This window comes from Trachypithecus francoisi, unplaced genomic scaffold, assembly GCF_009764315.1.
Source record: "Trachypithecus francoisi isolate TF-2019V2 unplaced genomic scaffold, Tfra_2.0 Lachesis_group11, whole genome shotgun sequence".
In the NCBI taxonomy this organism is placed as follows: domain Eukaryota; kingdom Metazoa; phylum Chordata; class Mammalia; order Primates; family Cercopithecidae; genus Trachypithecus; species Trachypithecus francoisi.
The window spans coordinates 67,307,369-67,327,612 of NW_022681456.1; the positions used below are offsets into that span (position 1 = coordinate 67,307,369).

General features: G+C 37.9%; 2 protein-coding genes across 2 annotated transcripts in view; one reads left to right on the top strand and one right to left on the bottom strand.

Moving 5' to 3' along the window:
- Positions 1 to 20,244, top strand: part of GRIP1 (glutamate receptor interacting protein 1) — a 757,962-nt gene that overhangs the window by 366,898 nt on the left and 370,820 nt on the right. The gene's annotated exons all lie outside the window — the stretch shown is intronic.
- Positions 17,917 to 18,871, bottom strand: LOC117089797 (glutathione S-transferase Mu 2-like). The gene has a single exon (XM_033221365.1). The coding sequence runs from the start codon at positions 18,853 to 18,855 to the stop codon at positions 18,199 to 18,201; it is 657 nt and encodes a 218-aa protein (XP_033077256.1). The 5' UTR covers positions 18,856 to 18,871; the 3' UTR covers positions 17,917 to 18,198.

Sequence of the window (20,244 nt, forward strand, 5' to 3'; positions counted from 1 at the left end):
GTGTCTTTTCTTCCCAAGAATACAGAATATTCTATTGATAGAATGCCATTAAAATTTCAGTGATAGGGCAGCCAAAGGCATATAAAAAGAGGGAGAGGTAATATACATTTTTTTTTTTTCAAATTTGAAATAAGTACTTTCCCTGCATAACAGCTCAGTACTGTACTCCAACATCTTCTCCCCAGCACACTGGGCGTGGGAAATATCATGTATGAGTTTTTTTTTTTTTTTTTTTTTTTGGTAGATGACCCTCCTGCTGTCTTATTTTTGGACTAGTATCCAGTTAGGCTTTTGGCTTGTACTTAAGAGCAAGTATATTTTAGGTTAACAATTTGTATCTTATGTGGGTAACTTACCTTTAAGAAAAGGATGTATATTTCACATATATTTTTGAAATCTGAGCTTTTTTGGACAGACAATTATAACTCTTATAAACTCAGGAGATTGCTATGGATCTTTAATTTAGTCACAGAAATTGTAAATATAAACTTAAGCAATAAACAATGCATTTTTCAACCATTGTTCCTGCTCCTAGAGTGTTTAAGTAAGCTACATACACACAATTCAAATATTAAGACATTTGCAATTATAGCTATTTATGAAACAATTTGCAGTATTCTAAAACCAGTACTAGCCATTAGTGATAGATACTATTTTATAGTAGAAATTCAGAGTGGTAGAACTGTTTATGATGCTAGGAAATGTTTGCGCTTTTTAAATGTTATGGTAAAATAAAAACCATTAGTCTGGCATAAATTTATTGGAAAGTAAATTAAAATAGAACTACTAATAGGTGTAATAATTTCATAGTTTATTCAGTCATTTTACAGCTATCAAGTGGCTACTATATATGAGTCAGTCTGCTGTACACTGGTTTTGTGAAGCATTGGAGATAGAGTTTTCTGAATATTCACTTAAATAGAAGATGATAAGACAAGGAAAAATTATAAAAATAAAGACAAATATGTAATATTCTACTTATCGCTATGATTCATACAATTTTCCTTAAGTCTTACAGTCAGAGAGGCTTAAATATGTATCCTGTTGTTACCTTCCATCATTGAGTAGCATGCGACCATGAACAAATTACTTACCCATTCAAGTCTCTATTCTGTAAATTGGAAGATCTAATAGTCCTTCCTTCTACATTTACTTTTGAAAAAGGAGTTAAGTGAAATATGTAATATTAAGTGCATAACACGATGCCTGGCACATATGTATTTATTATGCTCACTATTTGCCTTTATATTTTCGTTACAAATAAGTCAATATTTTTATTTGGAATAAAACTGAATATATTAATGTCAATATGATTTTTCTTAATACTAGCCAAAAACCTAAAATTAAATACCAGAAAGCAACAGATAATATGTGCCTTTTTCATGAAATTTAGGCCTTTAATGCTAGCAGTCAAGATTAGCATGTTTTAGTTGGGCTCAGGGGTGCATGTCTATAGTCCTAGCTACCCTGGAGGCCAAAGTCTAGGAGTTTAAGTCCAGCTGGGGCAACGTAGCGAGAACCCATCTCTCTCTCTCTCTTTTTATTTTTTGAGAACCCATCTCTTTAAAAAAAAAAAAAAAAAGTGAACATATTTTGTCTAAAGAAAGTATCCTTAACTTAGTTAACCCACAACTCCTTTTTTATTTGACTGATAGGATGTTTTAGATCATTTTAGTCATTACTAGACTTTCTATTTTAACCAATACCAATAAAGGAAGGAAGGGAGGGAGGGAGGGGAGGTGGAGATTTATAGACATCACCTTAATTTTATGTGTGCTGTGATTCTATGGGCTTAGTGTTGTTTGAATTTTGTTTAGATCTCAAAACGAAATGCTATTTTTCTATTTCTGTAAAGTTCTTGTTTTGGTGTACCACAGTGAATTAGAGCAGGCTGTGAGACTATAGCCTATGGTCTTACTGCTTGCCTATAGGTTACACTCTCAACACAGTAAGAATTGTGGCAGAGGCTATTGGTGCCCTGTATCCATTCATTCCTTCTTAGTTAATAAAATAATTCTAAGTTTCTTTTCTGGGTATAATGGTTTAAAAGTACCTGTGAACCTAAGTTCTGGCCAATACGGCATAAACCAAAACATCACATGGGATGTCTGGGAAGTGCCCTTCCAGAGAAAGGGCATGACCTTCTTTATCTTTTCCTCTATTCTGCCCCCTGAATATGGATGTGATGGCTGGATATCAGGAGGCCATCTTAGAGTTTGACTGCAGGGGTGACTATGTGCGGAGAATTGTGGAGCAACAACATGGAAAATCCTGAGCCTATGGCATCGTGATGAGCCATTGCAGCCCTGCATTTATGGCCTCTAAATTTGGAGATCTGGACTCATATTTTGTAAGAGATAAGAAATTCTACTGTGTTTAAGCCACCATTAATTTGGATAATCTGTCACTTATAGCCAAATCTAATCCTAAAAAGTAACATAAGGAAATTTTTATAGATTGTAGAATATGAGCTACATTAAAATCTGAATTATCTTTCTCCATTTCATTTTTGTAACATGTCAGCTCCCAAGGTGGATCTTTTATCTTTGGCAATGTGTCTATTGTGGGGTTTTTCTCTTTCGAGCATCTGGTCTTTTTTATAAAATTCTATCAACACTTATAAATTTTAATTAACATTTTTGAATTCAAGGACTTAGGTCAAGATGAACATCATCAAGGATAGCACTGTAAAAATATTGAAATTCTTTCTTGCCCATGTTCTTGGGCAAATTAAAACCTTTCTCAATGTAGAATTTTTCCAACAGAAGGCTGGAATCCAGCAGCTCCTCTGAACTTATATGCATATTTCTATACCCATTTCATCTATTTTAGCTCCTACAGTTTATCTTATGTTAATAGATCCTCATAGGTCTACCATCCTTAATTTCCATGGCATTTCTAGTCTTTTTCTACCTTCTTTTTATGTGTTTAAAGAATGGAGAATTTGCAGTGGCATTGAAAGTAAGTAAGAAGATTCTATTTCTGCATTTTTCCCTTTTGTGTCCGTTAGATTTGTTCCATTAATGCAGCATAACAGACAACCACAAAATCTTAGTACTTACGCAGCCTCTGTTTGTTGTTCTCATTCCTGGGTCTGTGGGATGGCTGGGGCAGCTTTGCTTCAGATGCAGGTTGGGTTCCACTCTGCTCCACGGGTCTCTCTTTCTGCTACCAGCAGCTACCCAGTTCCTATTCCTCCACTGGCTGATGGCACAAGAGCAAGAGGACTGAGCAGAAGCATGTGATGCATTTTAAGACCTCACCTCAGAACTGTCTTTCTGTCACTTATGCCAGAATCCACTGGCCAAAGTCAACAAGACGGGGATATTTGCCCCCACCTATTCCACTGAGAGGCATTGCAAAGTTACATGGTGTGGGTACAGAGCTGTTATCCTATTACAGGAAACTGAAAAATTTGCAGCAGTAGTTAGTTCTACCATACCATTATGCGTAAATATATGCTTTCTTTTAATACCATACACACATGTGCACACACATGTGACACACATAGAATCATCTAATCGTGACTTTAAACTCCAGATGGAGTATATGTTCTTTGAGAAATCTGAGCTGTATTTTAGAGAAATTTTTATTTTCATAGTATTTAGAAGGAGAGATTTTGTATTTTGTACTACTACAATATTAATGATTTGGTCAGTTAACTGAACTACATACTGTACATACTGCATATGTTTAATTCTAAATGCCAAGGCTACCAGCTAATATCCTGAAGGGCACATTGATCTCTTGAGGAAATTTGCTTTGCCTCTGATAACTGGTGTCACTTCATTTTAGGATCCAGCTGATCTTACTTAATGGGCAGAATGAAGATAGTGGCTAACTTTACTGCCTCAAATTCTTCCAGCTCAGTGATGCTTTGAGAACTGTGCTAAAAATACCCTGCTCAACCAAGTGTAGTTTGTATGTATGATTGCAGTATACTTTGGGGCCCCTGTGGACATAAAATATTACAACTACATGACAGGCAGCTTCATTGGTTGATAGAGGTCAGATCAATTATAAACAGGTGCTTAAGCTTTTAAAAAGGTATTGTTCATGCTCCCAGATCACAATCTGAAAAACAGAAACACTAATTATGCTGATATATTGGATGCTACAGTTTGACTAGAGAAGCTGAGAAATGTGCACTAATATAGTTCATTACAGTTAGTTCATTTCTAACAATTTTGGCACCATTTGCTGTGGGAGAGACCTTTATTGCTCATGACCTTTCCTGAGGGTACCCCACGTTTTCTGGTTCCTTGAAATTGGGTAGGGCTAGTTACTAGATCTAAACAATGAGCTGTGAATAGGCATTCTTGTGATGCTGCCTGGCCAAGGCATTTAAGTGCCAACAGGCCACCCTCCAGCGCTCTTTCTCTCCTGCTGTGTTGACTTGGAAGCCACATAAGAGATGGTGGTACCATGAGGTTGAAGCAGCCTGGGACATGGAGTCACCACATGGGGTGCCACCAACCTGGATTCCCACACAGCCTCTACTGGAATGGGCGAAAAAAGAATTAAAGTTGTTTAGGGTTTTGTTGTTGTTGTTGTTGTTGTTGTTGTTTTTCTTTGTTTTGTTTTGTGGTTGGTTTTTATTTTTTTATTTTTATTTTTTATTTTTTGGAGTTATGCCCTATATTCTTTCTGGCATCTAGGGCAGTCATTTCCATTTTATAGATAAGGAAAGCAATTGAAGGTCATAAATTCAATGTATTTATCCAACTCATAGAGTGATAATTTTACATGTTCTACAGTTTTGTAATACAAAGTTATTCAAACTAGTTACTTGTGTCTTTAATAGTTTGATCTTTATTCATTTGAAGAAATTGCTGGACCCGCTGCCTTACAATATTGTAAAGCAGTGTGAGAAAATTAACTCCTGGATCATAAAACAGCTATTAATTTATTTTTCTCATGGAAAATGTTGAGCATTTTTCTTTATATTTGGAGATGCTATATATTTTGAGGTACCATTACCACCACCACCATACACACACACACACACACACACACACACACACACACGTGCGCACACCTCTCTACCAATAATTAGTGATTCATTGAGACTGGGGGATACAGAGATGGCATGGGCTGAGAACAAGTAGATTTGTTCCTGGTTTTGACAATGCTATTTATTCACTTTGTGATCGTGGGAAATGACTTAATGTCTCTGAGCATGTTTTCTTTTTAAAACAGGGGGTTTAATTGAATTTGTTTTTCAAAAACTATGGATCACAACTCAGTAGTGAGTTAGGAATTTGCGGAAGAGCTTTACCAACATTAAAGAAATGAAAGTAAAATGGAAATTATTAAAATATTTCTTACATGGTAAGAGTAAGTATTGTTACATGAAACTGTGTGTGTGTGTGTGTGTGTGTATATGATTAATATAAATGTGTGTACACAAGCCTGTAATCCCAGCACTTTGGGAGGCCGAGACGGGCGGATCACGAGGTCAGGAGATCGAGACCATCCTGGCTAACATGGTGAAACCCCGTCTCTACTAAAAATACAAAAAAAAAAACTAGCCGGGCGATGTGGCAGGCGCCTGTAGTCCCAGCTACTCGGGAGGCTGAGGCAGGAGAATGGCGTGAACCCGGGAGGCGGAGCTTGCAGTGAGCTGAGATCCAGCCACTGCACTCCACCCTGGGCAGCAGAGCGAGACTCCGTCTCAAAAAAAAAAAAAAAAAAAAAAAATGTGTGTACAGAGTGCAATGTAAAATTTATTTTTTAACGTAGGTGTAGTCAAAAGTTTAGAAACACTGTAATAGATGATTACTTACATCTTTTCTAGCTCTAATATTTGATTCTGTGAATTTTCACACGTACACACACACATGATATAATGATTTTAAAAGATATTCATAATATACCAAGTGAAAAAAATGCAAAAGCAATATATATACCTACTTATTTTATGTGTATGTATACATATGGTCTAAAATATGTATATTTATACATAAAACAACAAAAAACTCTAAAGTTAATACCAACATTAGCTCTAGATGATGTATTCTTAAAATTTTGTTAGTGTTTATCATTATATTATGTAATGTTCATCTAATTACTTTTATTTTTGTTTGTTTTTTATTTTTGTGTCTTTTTGAGACAGGCTCTCTCACTGTCACCCAGACTGGAGTGCAGTGGTGTGATCATGGCTCACTGCAACCTTGACCTCCCTGGGCTAAAGTGATCCTCCTACCTCAGCCCCCTGAGTAGCTAGGACTGCAGGAATACACCACCACGCCCAGCTGTTTTTGTTTTTAATTTGTTGTAGAACCAAGGTTTCATCATGTTGCCCAGGCTAGTCTTGAACTCCTGAGCCTAAGTAACCCACCTGCCTTGGCCTCCAAAAGTTCTGGGATTACAGGCATGGGCCATTGTGCCTGGCCTACTTCTATTTTTTTTTAATGTATTTTTAAAAGGCTCTCTTGTTTTAAAAAGAATCCCTAATGGATGGGCTTTTTGTTTGGGTGTCCAAGTGGAGAGAGATCCCGTGGGCAGACTGAGAGAAGTCGCCTGCAGTCAGGATAGACAAGCATGCTCCTCAAGCTAGCATGTCTGACATCGGGTTAGCCCTCAGGCAGATCGTCCCTTCCACTTCTGCAGGCAAAGGTTCTCTGAACTCCCTGGGTTTTTTCACGGAGCAGCAAATGGTCATGTGGTCAACTGTTAGTGGGAGTTGCTTTATTAATGTGCCCAAGACAAAAGGGCACAGAAACACGGAGTATTTTCTAAAGGAGGGGTTGTATGGTACAGAATACTGCATGGTCATCAGATGAAGGCCGTAAGATGACCTGTCGTTAGCACTGTCTCTGGTGTCTGTTTTGAACATCACATAAGCAAAGCCCCCTAACTGAAGCAAAAGGAGGTCCGTTTTTAAGGTAAACACAGCTGAAGCTGACTGACTTTTCACCAAAATATTGTATGCTTCTATGATGTATTTGATGAAATAAGGAGCTGTGATACAGTGAAATTTTCTGTGCCTCAGTTAGCCAAAACATGCAGCATGATGCTCAGTGCAACTCAGCACCGCTGAGCCCTTCTGCCCTGGCTTTAACCAAGAAGTCACACTTGTGGTCTGCCCCTATTGGTATCAGTGGCACCCCATCTGCTTCTCTCTTATGAAAGTGTCTCAGAGGCAGTTTGCTGAAAAGCATGCTGATATGTGTAAAGAAATGACTGCCAGCCCTGTTCAAATATGCCAGGAACTTCTCACTCTGGGATACCAGAACAGCCTTTCCAAAAAGCTATTTCTAACTTAGCAGACCTATATACAAACCATCCTCTCTCATTACTCAAGTGTGAATTCCCAGAGTCTCCTAAATGTAATTGGGTACTAATTCAACTCTCAAAGTATTATTTTGGACTAGAGTCATGTCAAGATGTTATGGCACCAGGGCGTGGTGCTTTCCTAACCTGTCATTTCTACAGAGCACCATTTCTATGTTTTATTCTGTTAGTATTTCCTAACTCATCTTTCCCACTACCACTGACCTAATCAAAGAAATACCCGTTTCATCTCTGTTCGTCAGGCGTGTGTTCACAAAATGATTCCCAAATCTGGTAGTTGTGCTTGAATTCCTCGTGTGGAAGCTCCCTCAGACAATTTTTAAATTCTGTATTCGTCCCACTTTTTCTTGGCATGAAGCATCTCATATTGTTTTACGTGTAGTTACCTTGCTATTGTGTTGCTTTACAGTGTCTCAGAAAGCTCCATGGTGAAGCCATGTGTGGGTGCAGAACTCCTTGTCTGCATTCTCAAGTCAAAAAGAAAATGAGGCCGGGTGTGGTGGCTCATGCCTGTGATCCTAGCACTCTGGGAGGCTGAGGTGGGCGGATCACCTGAGGTCAGGAGTTTGAGACCAACCTGGCCAACATAGTGAAACCCCAACTCTACTAAAAATATAAAAATTAGTTGGGCATGGTGGTGCACGCATGTGGTCCCGGCTACTCGGGAGACTGAGGCAGGAGAATTGCTTGAACCCGGGAGGTGGAGGTTGTAGTGAGCTGCTATCGTACCACTGCACTCCAGCCTGGGCGACAGAGCGAGACTCCGTCTCAAAAAACAAAGGAAAAAAAAAAAGAAAATGAAAAACTCTAGATGGAAGATTACCATGTGTATAAATGTAACTGATTTTTTTCTTTCATTTGTTCTTTTTTTTTTCCCCAAAAAATTATTTGGTGAATGCTGCCCAAAGGCTGGGCGTTGAACCGGTTGCTCTGGTGGATTGGTATAGGGAGAGTAAAGGCCTGAGGACAAACGGATCCACTGATGTCGAGTTTTCTGTTTTGTTTTGCTTTATTGATTTGATGAAAGGGTTTCAATATTATGAAATATCAAAAATAACTTTGGCAAAATAAAATTTTAGGAGACAGGCAAGCATAATAGAAATACTACTGTACTTTGAAGTAACTTGACTGGGGTCAGAATTCTAGTTCTACCATTTTAGTGTATTATCTTCATATCATTTATCTTCTCATCTGTAAAATGGGAAACTCATTAACAAAGAACATTAAAGCTAAAAAGATTAATTAATTTTGTATTATCTGTATTTTGAGTTGTCTTTTCCAGGAGCTGTAAAGATTAGAGATTTATTCCAGAAACTACATACAGGCATCCCTCATCTTATTAGCCTCACTTTATTGTGCTTCACAAATAATGTGTTTTTTATAAATTGATGGTTGAGCTCATCTGTCAACACCATTTTCTCAATAGCATGTGTTCACTTCGTGTCTCTCTCTCACATTTTGGCAATTCTCACGATATTTTACACTTTATTATTATTATATCTGTTATGGTGATCTGTGGTTAGTGATCTTTGATCTACTATTTTAATTGTTTTGGGGCACCATGACCTGCACCCATAGAAGACAGCAAACTTAATCAATATTGTGTGTGTTCTGATTATGCCACTGGCCAGCTGTTTCCCTGTCTGTCTCCCTCTCCTGGGGCCTTCCTATCCCTGAGACACAACGACATTGAAATTAGGTCAATTAATAATCCTACAATGACCTCTAAGTGTTCAACTGAATGCAGGATTTACATGTCTCTCACTTTACATCAAAAACTGAAAATGATTAAGCTTAGGGAGGAAGGCATGTTGTAAGCCAAGATAGGCTGAAAGCTAGGTCTCTTACGCCAGATAGTTAGCCAAGTTGTGAATGCAAAGGAAAACTCCCTGAAAGAAATTAGAAGTGCTACACCAATGAACACACTAATTATAAGAAAGCAAAACAGGCTTACTGCAATACAGAGAAAGTTTTAATGGTTTGGAGAGAATAAATCAGCCGCAGCATTCCCTTAAATCAAAGCCTGATCCAGAGCAATGCCCTAACCCTCTTCAATTCTGTGAAAGCTGAGAGAGGTAAGAAAGCTGCAGAAGGAAAGTCTGAAGCTAGAAGAGGTTGGTTCATGAGATTTAAGGAAAAGAGTTGTGTCCATAACATAAAAGTACAAGGTGAAACACCAAGTGCTGATGTGGAAACTGCAAGTTATCTAGAAGATCTAGCTCAGATAATTGATAAAAGTGGCCACTATAAACAACAGACTTTCATTGTAGACTAAGCAGCCTTATATCAGAAGAAGAAGACATTTGGGACTTTCATAGCTAGAGAGAAAGTCGATGGCTGGCTTCAAAGTTTTACAGATTGGGTTGATTCTCTTGTTGGGGGATAATGCACTTGTGATTTTAAGTTGAAGCCAATGCTTATTTACCATTCCAAAAAATCATAGGGTCCTTAAGAATTATGCTAAATCCCAGCACTTTGGAAGGGTGAGGTGGAAGGATCACCTGAGTGCAGGAGTTCGAGACCAGCGTTGCCAACAAAACGCTTCTCTACTGAAAATACAAAAATTAGCCAGATGTGGTGGCACATGCCTGTAATCCCAGATACTCAGGAGGCTGAGGCACAAGAATTGCTTGAACCTGGATGGTGGAGGTCGCAGTGACCTGAGATATCCCACTGTTGCACTCTAGCAGTGACAGAGTGAGACTCTGTCTCAATTAAAAAAAGAAAGAAAGAAAGAATTATGCTAACTCTACTCTTCCTACTAAATGCTAAATCTACTCTGAATATCTTAAGATCATTGTCAAGATCTGCTCAGAAAAAAAGATTCAAAATATTACTGTTCATTGACGATGCACTGTGATGCAAGAGCTCTGATTGGAAATATACAAGGAGATTAATGTTGTTTTCATGCCTGCTAACACAAAATACATTCTGTAGCCCATGGGTCAAGGAGTAATTTTGACTTTCAGTTCTTATTATTTGAGAAATATATTTTGTAAGGTTATAGCTGTCATCAATAGTAATTCCTCTGATGGATCTGGGCAAAGTAAATTGAAAACCTTCTGGAAAGGATTCACCATTCTAGACGACAGTCAGAACATTTGTGATTCATATGAGGTGGTCAAAATAGCAACATTAACAGGAATTTGGAAGAAGTTGATTTTTACTCTCATGAATGACTTCGAGGGGTTCAAGACTTCAGTGGAGGAGGTAATTGCAGATGTGGTGGAAATAACAAGAGAATAAGATTCAGAAGTGAAGCCTAAAGATGTGACCTAATTGTTGCAATCTCATGATAAAACTTGGATAATGACTTGCTTCTTATGGATGAACAAAGAGAGTGGTTTCTTGAGATGGAATCTACTCCTAGTGAAGATGCTGTGAACATTGTTGAAATGACAACGAAAGATATATAATGTTACTTAAACTTTATGGGCAGTGCAAGGTTTGAGAGGATTGACTCTAATTTTGAAAGAAGTTCTACTGTGGGTAAAATACTATCATTGCATGCTACAGAGAAACCTTTCCTGAAAGGAAGAATCAATTGATGCAGCAAACTTTATTACTGTCTTATTTCAAGCAATTGCCACAACCATCCCAACCTTCATCAGCCACCACCCTAATTATTAACATCAAGGCAAGACCCTATACCAGCAAAAAGTTTATAACTTGCTGAAGGCTCAGATGATGGTTAGCATTTTTTGTTTAGCAATGAAATATTTTTTAATTAGGGTATGTACATTGCTTTTTAGATATAATGTTATTGCACACTTAATAGACTACAGTGTCGTGTAAGCATAACTTTTATATGCACTGGGAAACCCCAAAATTCTTGAGACTTGGTTTATTCCAAAATTTGCAGTACGTAGGGGTCTAGAGCCAAATCTGCAATATCTCCAAGGTATGCCTGTATCTACCTATTCTGATAAAATTAGATAAATCAGCATTTATAATGCCTGAAATTAATCTTAATTTGTTTATAGGTGCTATTTTTGTATGTGAGAATAGGCAAAATAATTTCAATGTTCTCTATGTGTCCTACTCAGATTAATACCTGCTCCAGACTCATTGTGTGATATTGGGGAGAATACTTTATATCCATTGGCCTGTGTCTGTTGAAAAATGAGCAAACTTAATTAGAATGACCCCAAGGTTTCCTCCACTATTTAACCTTTGTCCAAATATAAAGTGTACGTAAGCCTGAACTTTCCAATTGTTTAATTCTTGCATCACTGCCCCTGTGCATTTTCAGAGCATTAATTTTTACATACATCTAATGGCCTCCTTAGAGACCAAGGCCTCATGGCCAAAAGTGTTCAGTATGATTTCACTTATGTGAAGCTCAGTTACTCAAATTTAATGATGGTTCATTTGTTTAGTAGTGCATTTTTCATGCAGTTTTTCATCAAATGGTAAATTGGATGAAGATGAGTTATAAGATACTTTTGAGTCCTCCCCTAAAACAATCTTGTTATTTGGATTGAATTCTGGTAATATCTCAGGGATTTACAATAAGTTCCTATTAGTCAAGTGATATAATCATTAGAAATCAGTTCGTTCTTAGAAGTCATTTACTCCTAGCTTATAAACCATCACTCATTGGTTAACATCTATCCCTGAGGAGGGATGGAAGATCTCTCATCTCCTCAGCAGAACCCATTCCCTTTTCAGACAAATGTAATTGCTAAAAAGTTCTTTTCACATTGTGCAAAATTCTTCCTCCATGTTAATTTTCTGCCGTTGTTATTATTATTGCCTTCTAGAGCAAAATAGAATAGTACCCGTCATTCTTGTATATTATAGCCTTCAAGTTGAGGATCAGAATTATGACTGCTCTTCTATTATCTTTAGCTTTCAAAATGTTTCCTTTTGCATTGTTTTTTGCCTCTATATGGTAACCACACACCCCATCCAGGACAGTACCAGCTTCTGCCTGTTTCCCAGTCATAAGTATTAATGGTACTTCCTTTCATTCTAAAAAATTTCTTAGTTAGGCAATAGGTGATATAGTCACTTTTGTTCTGCGGGTGTCTAGATCTCAAAGTTGCTCTATGAGAAAAGAACAAAAATATGTAGGAAACATTTATATGTACCACAACTCTTCCCATAAGTTTACAAAGAATATTCATTTATATTTCATTTCATTTTATTTTTTAAGATGGAGTTTCACTCTTTTTGCCCAGGCTGGAGTGCAATGGCGTAATCTTGGCTCACTGGAACCTCCACCTCCTGACTTCAAGCGATTCTCCTGCCCCAACCTCCAGAGTAGCTGGGATTACAGGTGCCTGCTACTACACCCAGCTAATTTTTTGTATTTTTAGTAGAGGTAGGGTTTCACCATATTGGTCAGGCTGGTCTCAAACTCCTGACCTCAGATGATCCACCCACCTCAGCCTCCCAAAGTGCTGGGATTACAGGCGTGAGCCACCACGCCAGGCCTACAAAAAACATATAGAGAACATTTCTGCAAGAAGGAAATCTGCTTGCCTTTGGTTATCCAACTGCTTCTCAAACTTAATTGATCATGGAAATACCTATTGTTCTGAGAACTACAGCTTGGATTTCTATTTTTTTGAAAACTAGCTTAGAAGAATTTTATTTCTAATTATTAATATTTTTGAAATTGTTAGAAACATTACCCTGAATGTTAACCAAACTGGCTGTCTCGTTTTCTGTCTGTAAAATGAGGGAGTTAGAGGAGGTTTTTAGGCTCAACAAGTGGAGCATACCTTGGCTATCATTGTAGCAGAAGCTCCCTCAACCTGTGTGTCCAGTGGTGACATAGAGTCAGCAGGACATTAGTGGTGGCAGGAATCCCTGAGCATTAATGAATGACATCATTGAAGCCTGGGAGGACTGACCAGCTATTATGTGAATGTAGTGGGAAGAGGCTACAGCTGGAGACTAGTTAGGGGGTTTGAAGGAAATTGAAGGGCAATCTCCAGAGTATAATGCCGGAGATAGATCTCCATGGAAACTGTGTTGTGATGACCCTGCACAGCACTGATTTGATCAGTGTTCCTATGTCCAGGAACACATCTTTCCTGGCACACTCAGGAAACAAGATGTGCCATCTACCCATTGTCTCCTGCAGAGGAGAACTACTGATTTGTTATCTTCTAGTACAAGAGTAGTTGCATTAACCAAAACACAGAAATGAGAAAAAGACTTCCTCTAGAACACCAGATAAGATTTAAATCAATTTTTTAAAACACCACTAATTTAATTTTGTTTATCAATTGGGTACATTGAATTGAAGTGCAATCTCGTTTATAAAGAAAAGACCAACGTAATTACTGTTCAATATGCATCACCATTTTAAGGCCTAAGCAACCAGAGAGAGTCAATCTTACAATGATATGCTGAAGATTACATTTTTAATTCTCTTTTCAACTGCACTAATAGAAATCACTTTGGCAATACATTTCTTGGATTTCCATAATGACAGAGCATGACAAGATTAGTTATCATTTTTAACTACTGAGTTTTCTGGCACAATGCTTGTCATTGCATCTGTGTATACACCCTTTGCAAAGCCATGGTGACATCAGATGCATGCATTTTCTAAACCAAAGAAATAAACACCTTCCTGGGCCATGTGGTGACTTTTTTTTTTTTTTTTTTTTTTTTTTTTTTTTTTTTACAGTGAGCAAAAATTCAGGCCTGTTATAAATGACTAAACAATATTTTGAGATGTAAAAGGGCCATTACACAAAGATGTCTTAAAGCAAGCATTTTCTTTAAAATTGGCATATAGGCTTTTACTTATACAGTTGGCATGTACATACTGCCCTCTGTCTACAAAATTCAAGAAAAATAATTTTCTACCATAAGTTGTTGTTCTTCTGTGATAAGAACAGGCTGTTATAAATATGTATGTTCTATAACGTATTGGACTTTTCTTTCTAGGGTAACAGAAAAGAGAGTTTTCCATCTAAGAATAAGTTTTGTTTCTAAAGATCACTCCTGCCTAGGGTTTTTGGCACTCGGAACATATTCTGTTATAAAAGCAGAGTTATATAAATAGTAATCAGGTTCTCAGCAATTTTATTGATTTCTTGCCTGGGCTATGTGTTTGGTTGTGAGAAGGATGAAGAGGGGAGACCATTTAAATAGCAGAACTAGAATACTCAGGACAAGTCTGAGTTTCCTGTCTTAAGAGTTGGGGACCATGGAGTTGATGAGGGTGTCAAAAAATTAAAGCGTTTCAAAACATGGGATTTAAGCCTCCCACCTGCCACCTCAATTTTCTTCCCTAGTGCCTCCCACCTGTGGTGACACACCTGGTTGTGACTGTCACTACAGAGTCATGGTGAGTGGGAGGGGGATGTTAACCATCTAGATCTTAATTCAGTCTATTGGGGCCCAAACGTCTGTATTCTTAACCCATGCCTCCACTTTAAGGAAATCCTTAAAGGATACGAAACCTAAAGTAATAGTTTTCAACCTAGCTAATTATCATGGATTCTTGGGGAACTTTTAACACAGAAATCCCCAGGGCTTCTCTCCTGGAGGTCTTAATTTTCCTGGGCTGCAGTGGGGCCTTGACATTTGTCTGTCCCCAGGAGCCTCTAATAAATGGTCAGGTGAAGAAACCAATCATCAAAACAATTGAATCTCTTTACTGCTAATTAAAAATTCTGTTTGCTCAAATCAGTTAAACTTGACTAAGGAAAAAATGCAAATTAAATGTGTTCACATACGTTGGGAATAAAAGTAATAAATCTTTTCTTAATGCTTCTCAAAGTAGTCACACTTTATCACATTTGATCTTCCTCACAGAGGAAAGTTAGGTGGGGGTATTATAATTTTTTTAAGGGAAACTGACCTCAGAAAATGAAGGATACTTCATTTTTCATAAGAGAATACCTGTTATCCTAAATATATCACCAACAGCAAATCTTCCTTAGCAGAAATGGGTATAAATAAATCTCCAAAGCATCATCAGTGAGAAGAATCATAGATAGGTGAGTGAAATATTTATGCTGAGTGAGTGATGCTTCTTTTGGTCAAAGAGATACCTAGAGACTAGCTGGCCTGATGAATGTTCCTCAGAGGCAAAAGCCTCTTAAATGGTTTCAAATAGTCACCATTTCTTCCCTTCTTAAACTTCTAAATCTAAAATGTCTTTATCAAAGCTCCCACTGTAAAACCAGGGAGGACAGGAGACAAGGAGAAAGAGTGGAATGAGGGCAACAGCAGTAAATCCTGTATTTTAATTAAGCTGCTTATAACTCAGCCTATATTCCCAATTACTACATATTTTAATGTTTTTATTGTTTCTGGAACAGGTCTGAGCAAGACCAGTCTTAGGCATAGGTGAAGTGGACAACCACTGATTTATTCAGTCGGTATTTACTGGCTATCTTCCTTATGCCGGGCTCTCCTTTTGGTACAGGGACAACAAAGATGAAAAGCAATGCTCCTGCCCACCACAGTGTTTAATCTGGAGGGGAGACAGACAGTCTCTCTCTCTCTCTCTCTCTCTCTCCTCTCTCTCTCTCTCTCTCTCTCTCTGACACACACACAGACACAGACACACACACACATCAAGCTACAATTAATTGCTGTGGCAGAATTATTCTTAACCTCAGATCTGGTGGCCAAAATAGGAATTTGTTCATCCAATAAGTGAGGAACTTCTCCTCATAAGGTTCTAGGGACAGGGCAGCATGAGCACTGTCTGGGAAGAGCAGGACCACGTGACAGGCTCCAGAAAGCACAAGTAGTGTAGCAAGTACTGTCCAAGGGGCCGGGGCCAAATATAAAGTTAACCTGGGAGGCAGGTCATGAAAGACCCTGTACACCTTGCTGAAGAGTTTAAATGTTTATGCCCTTGGCAGCAGAAAACAGTTGAAGATTTTTCAGCTGAGAAGTTAGAGGAATTGTGGCCGTCGCTGAGGAAGGAAGAGAAAAAGCAGACATGAAAGCCTATGCTAGAGCAGTGGAAGTGGGCATAGGAAGGAGAAGGGAGTTATAAGAGATCATTATGGAGTACAATCTATAGAAATTTGATTTGACTGATGGGTTGGATGGATGTATAAATGGATTGGATGGATGGATGGATGGATGGATGGATGAGTTGGTAGCGGGGATGGATTGGATGGATGGATTGGATAGATAGTGAGGATGAATCAAGACTGACTCCCCATTTTCTAGCTTGACTACCTGGAATATTTGAACACCATTCACCAAATGTACAGAATGGGTAAAGCTTTTGAAGAGGTCATCATAATAAATACTCATCAAATAAGACAATGACACATAATTTTCTTGTAGCATACTGAAGAAAGTAATGTTCATTGTAAACTGTGCTTGAAAATGCCATGATTATTTAATAATTATGTTTTGATATCCAAAAGCTATAAAGGGAGTAAACATTTTGTGCTGATCTCCTTAAAGAGGCTATTAAGTATAATTACGAACAAATTGAGATTATGCAATGTATTTATTTTTAATAGATTTTGACACAAACTTTTATAGTAGCAGAATAGAAAGTGAAAGACTTAAAAGACATATCTGGCAACCAAATTGATCATTATGCCAGTTTATATTTTTCACTGATCTTTTCTGCATTTCCATTAATTCTTACAGTCTTTTGTGCTGAGAGTGTTTCAAAAGTTAAATCATCATTTTCAATGAAATAAAAAATGTGAATAGAAAATTTTTACTTCAAATATATGCTAAATACACCAACTCTTTAAGTTGTAAATTGGATTGTAGTTTCATTTTCTAAAAAAAGTCCTCAGTAGGTTTAAATCAGACCAAACCGAAATCATGGGTGGATTTAAAAAGTAAAACAGAGATAATATTTCACATTGGTTTAGAATACCAAGTTGTGGACTCAGAAATTACAAATTAAGACATCTGGTAAGAAATTTTAAAATAATAATGAATTGATATGTCTTGTTAAAACAGTCCTTCAGTGTGGGGAATTTGACTGTGTTAGGTCACAGAGTAAGCAATAGGGTAAATTTAGATGAGTTTTTTTACCCTTGCCTATCTCTAAGGAAATTCCCAACTTTGTCTATCAAGGAGCTTTTAAAATGTTTCCATTTATAATTTAGTAAATGTTTGCTGACCATCCACTGCGTGCAGACTGTGTGCTAGGTATTAGATACTGAGGTGAAAAGGACCTAGTTTCTGTTTACAGAGCTGCTAGGCTAGTAAGGGAAGCAGTGTATAAGCCAATAGATTATACAACAACATGGTAAGTTTCTGATCCACGAAAGCAGGTATAAAGTAAACAGTCTAAGAAGGAGGGAATTAACTCTATGAGAGAGAAGGAATGGCTGGTAAAGGTTCCTAGAAGAGGTAGCATTGGAGTCGAGCAATGAAGGATGCATCTGGAGGGTGATGGACGGTGGAGGATATTTCAGATAAGCTGCATAGAACGGGAAGCGGCACCAAGAGTGGGGGTTCAAGAGATAAATATCTTGACTTTTGGTCCCTACTGCTGCAGATTCTGCTGCTATTGTTCTGAGGGGGACCACAACAATCTGCATTTTTGACAAGCACCCTGGGTGGCTCTCAGGCAGAGCTTAGTCTAGCTGAGTGCAGTCATTCTTAAATTTTAAATTCCTTGAGTAGAGACTGTTGTGCTTATCACTATTCTTTTTTTTTTTTTTTTGAAGGTCAGACTGGCTTTAGTGCAGCGAAGGGTAATGTTGGGAGGGGGACGTTCATGAAGGAAAGTGGGTAATTGAGGCTTTAAAGCGCCTGCATGGGACAGGGTTTAGGGGAAGTGAAGAGGGGACAATAAAGTCTTGGGGGTAAAGATGGGAATAAACAGGAGAAAGGAATGGGGAGGCAGGTGCTGGGATGCAGAGTCCAGTGCGCTCCACAGCCTGGGCAGAGGGCTGAGTATGGGCTCCTAACTCCCACCTCTTGCCCTTCAAGGCATTACTTGTTGCCCCAGACAGCCATCTTTGTGTACACAGGTCTTGGGAGGAAGCGGCTGGACTTCATGTAGGCAGAGATCTTCTCCAAGCCCTTAAATCGGGAGATGAAGTCCTTCAGGTTTGGGAAGGCGTCCAGGCAGCTGGGCTCAAATACTTGGTTTCTCTCAAGGACATCATAAGCGATGAAATCCACAAAGGTGATCTTGTCCCCAAGAAACCATGGCTGCTTCCCCAGAAACTGTGAGTAGAGCTTCAGCATTTCAGGGAGTCCCTCCAGGTATTCTGGCTTCAGTTTCTCAAAATCTGGGTCATAGCAGAGTCTGGCCAGCTGCATGCGGTTGTCCATAAGCTGGTTCTCCAAAATGTCTTCCCGAATCTTCTCCTTTTCGGTCTCCCCACACAGGTTGTGCTTGAGGGCAATGTAGCGCAGGATGACGTTGCTCTGGGTGATCTTGTGAGTCCCATCAATCAAGTAGGGCAGATTGGGAAAGTCCAGGCCCAGCTTGAATTTTTCATTCAGCCACTGGCTTCTGTCATAGTCAGGAGCATCCCCCATTGTGTACTTCTTTTCCTCGTAACTTGAGCCTGTGTATTCCAGGAGCAGGCGGATAGAGTGGGCCAGCCCGCGGATGTTCCAGTACCCCAGTGTCATGGGCATGGTGCTGGTTGCTACGGATTCTCTCGCTTATCACTATTCTTAATACCTTACACACTACCTGGGCACATGGTAGTTGGTCAATAAATGAATGTTGAGAAAGAAAATCACCGGCTAGATATTTGAATCATAAGAGATGCTCTATTTCTTAAGTACTTTCTGCTTTGGCTCTCAGTAAACAAGTTTACTGTCTCCCCAGTCTTCTATTTTGAGAAAGTAGAAGAATTGACTGTCATAAAGACAAAAATTAAGAAATAACATTTTTGATGGAAGGATACTAGGTTATTTTAGTGGAAGAAAACTAGTCTGCTGGTCTATTTCTATCTTTTCTGGCTCAAAAGTTTATAACAAGGATAAGAGAAGTGGTAATGAAAGTAATTTCAATTTTTTGAGTATGTAATGTTCACTCATCATGCTGTAGACATCATTTGTTCTAGACTTAATAATCTGTTGGTATAGTCCTAGGAATATAGAGATGAAAAAGATGCAGCCCCTGCCCTCAGTGAGTTCACCACCTAGAAGTGAAGACACGCAAGCAAAACTCATTATTCTACATGGTGATAAGTACTCAGAATTCAAAATAAGTGCTGAGCCTTGGGCCAAGCCCTTTCCAAATGTTATTGTCTTATTTAATTCTAACAGCTTATAAGACAAATATTTTACAGGTAATGAAGCTATGATTTAGGAAGAAAGTGATTTACCCCAGGTCATGTAGTAGCAAAGGACGAGCCTATAATTTGACCTCAATTCTATAAAGTTCCAGCCACGAACACTGTTATTACTCACTGCATTTCATCCGCATATTCTCCATTTGCTTATGTTTGGCTTCATTTAATGTTTATGCCAAAAATTATGAAATTTAATTTATATATATGTTTTTATATATAGTATAAATATATATTTATATTTATATCTATATATATTATATATAAAATGTATAATATATATTTATAAAATTTATATTTATATTTATATAAAAATTTTATATTTGTATATATATAATTTATATTTATAAAATTGTAAAATTTATTTATAAAATTTATATAAAATATATATAAATATATATATAACTATATATATATAGTGTGTGTGTGAGATTCACTAAGATCTGTACGAAGATGCACTAACGTCTTCAATTCCCTGAAAATGAAGCTCAAAATTGAAAGATATTTCAGAGGAAGCAGAAAACCTGTGCCATGTGAACATGCTATCTGGCTGCACAAGCCATTTAACATTCCTATATATACATCCTAACTTATTTCATGCTGAAAATCAGGGTTTTCCATTTTCCCAATTCTTATGAGTCTTGAGAATATTAGGTTTTATGCATAAATGATATCTATTACCTTTGACCAAAAGTACCATACTTTTGTATAATGATTTACTAATATA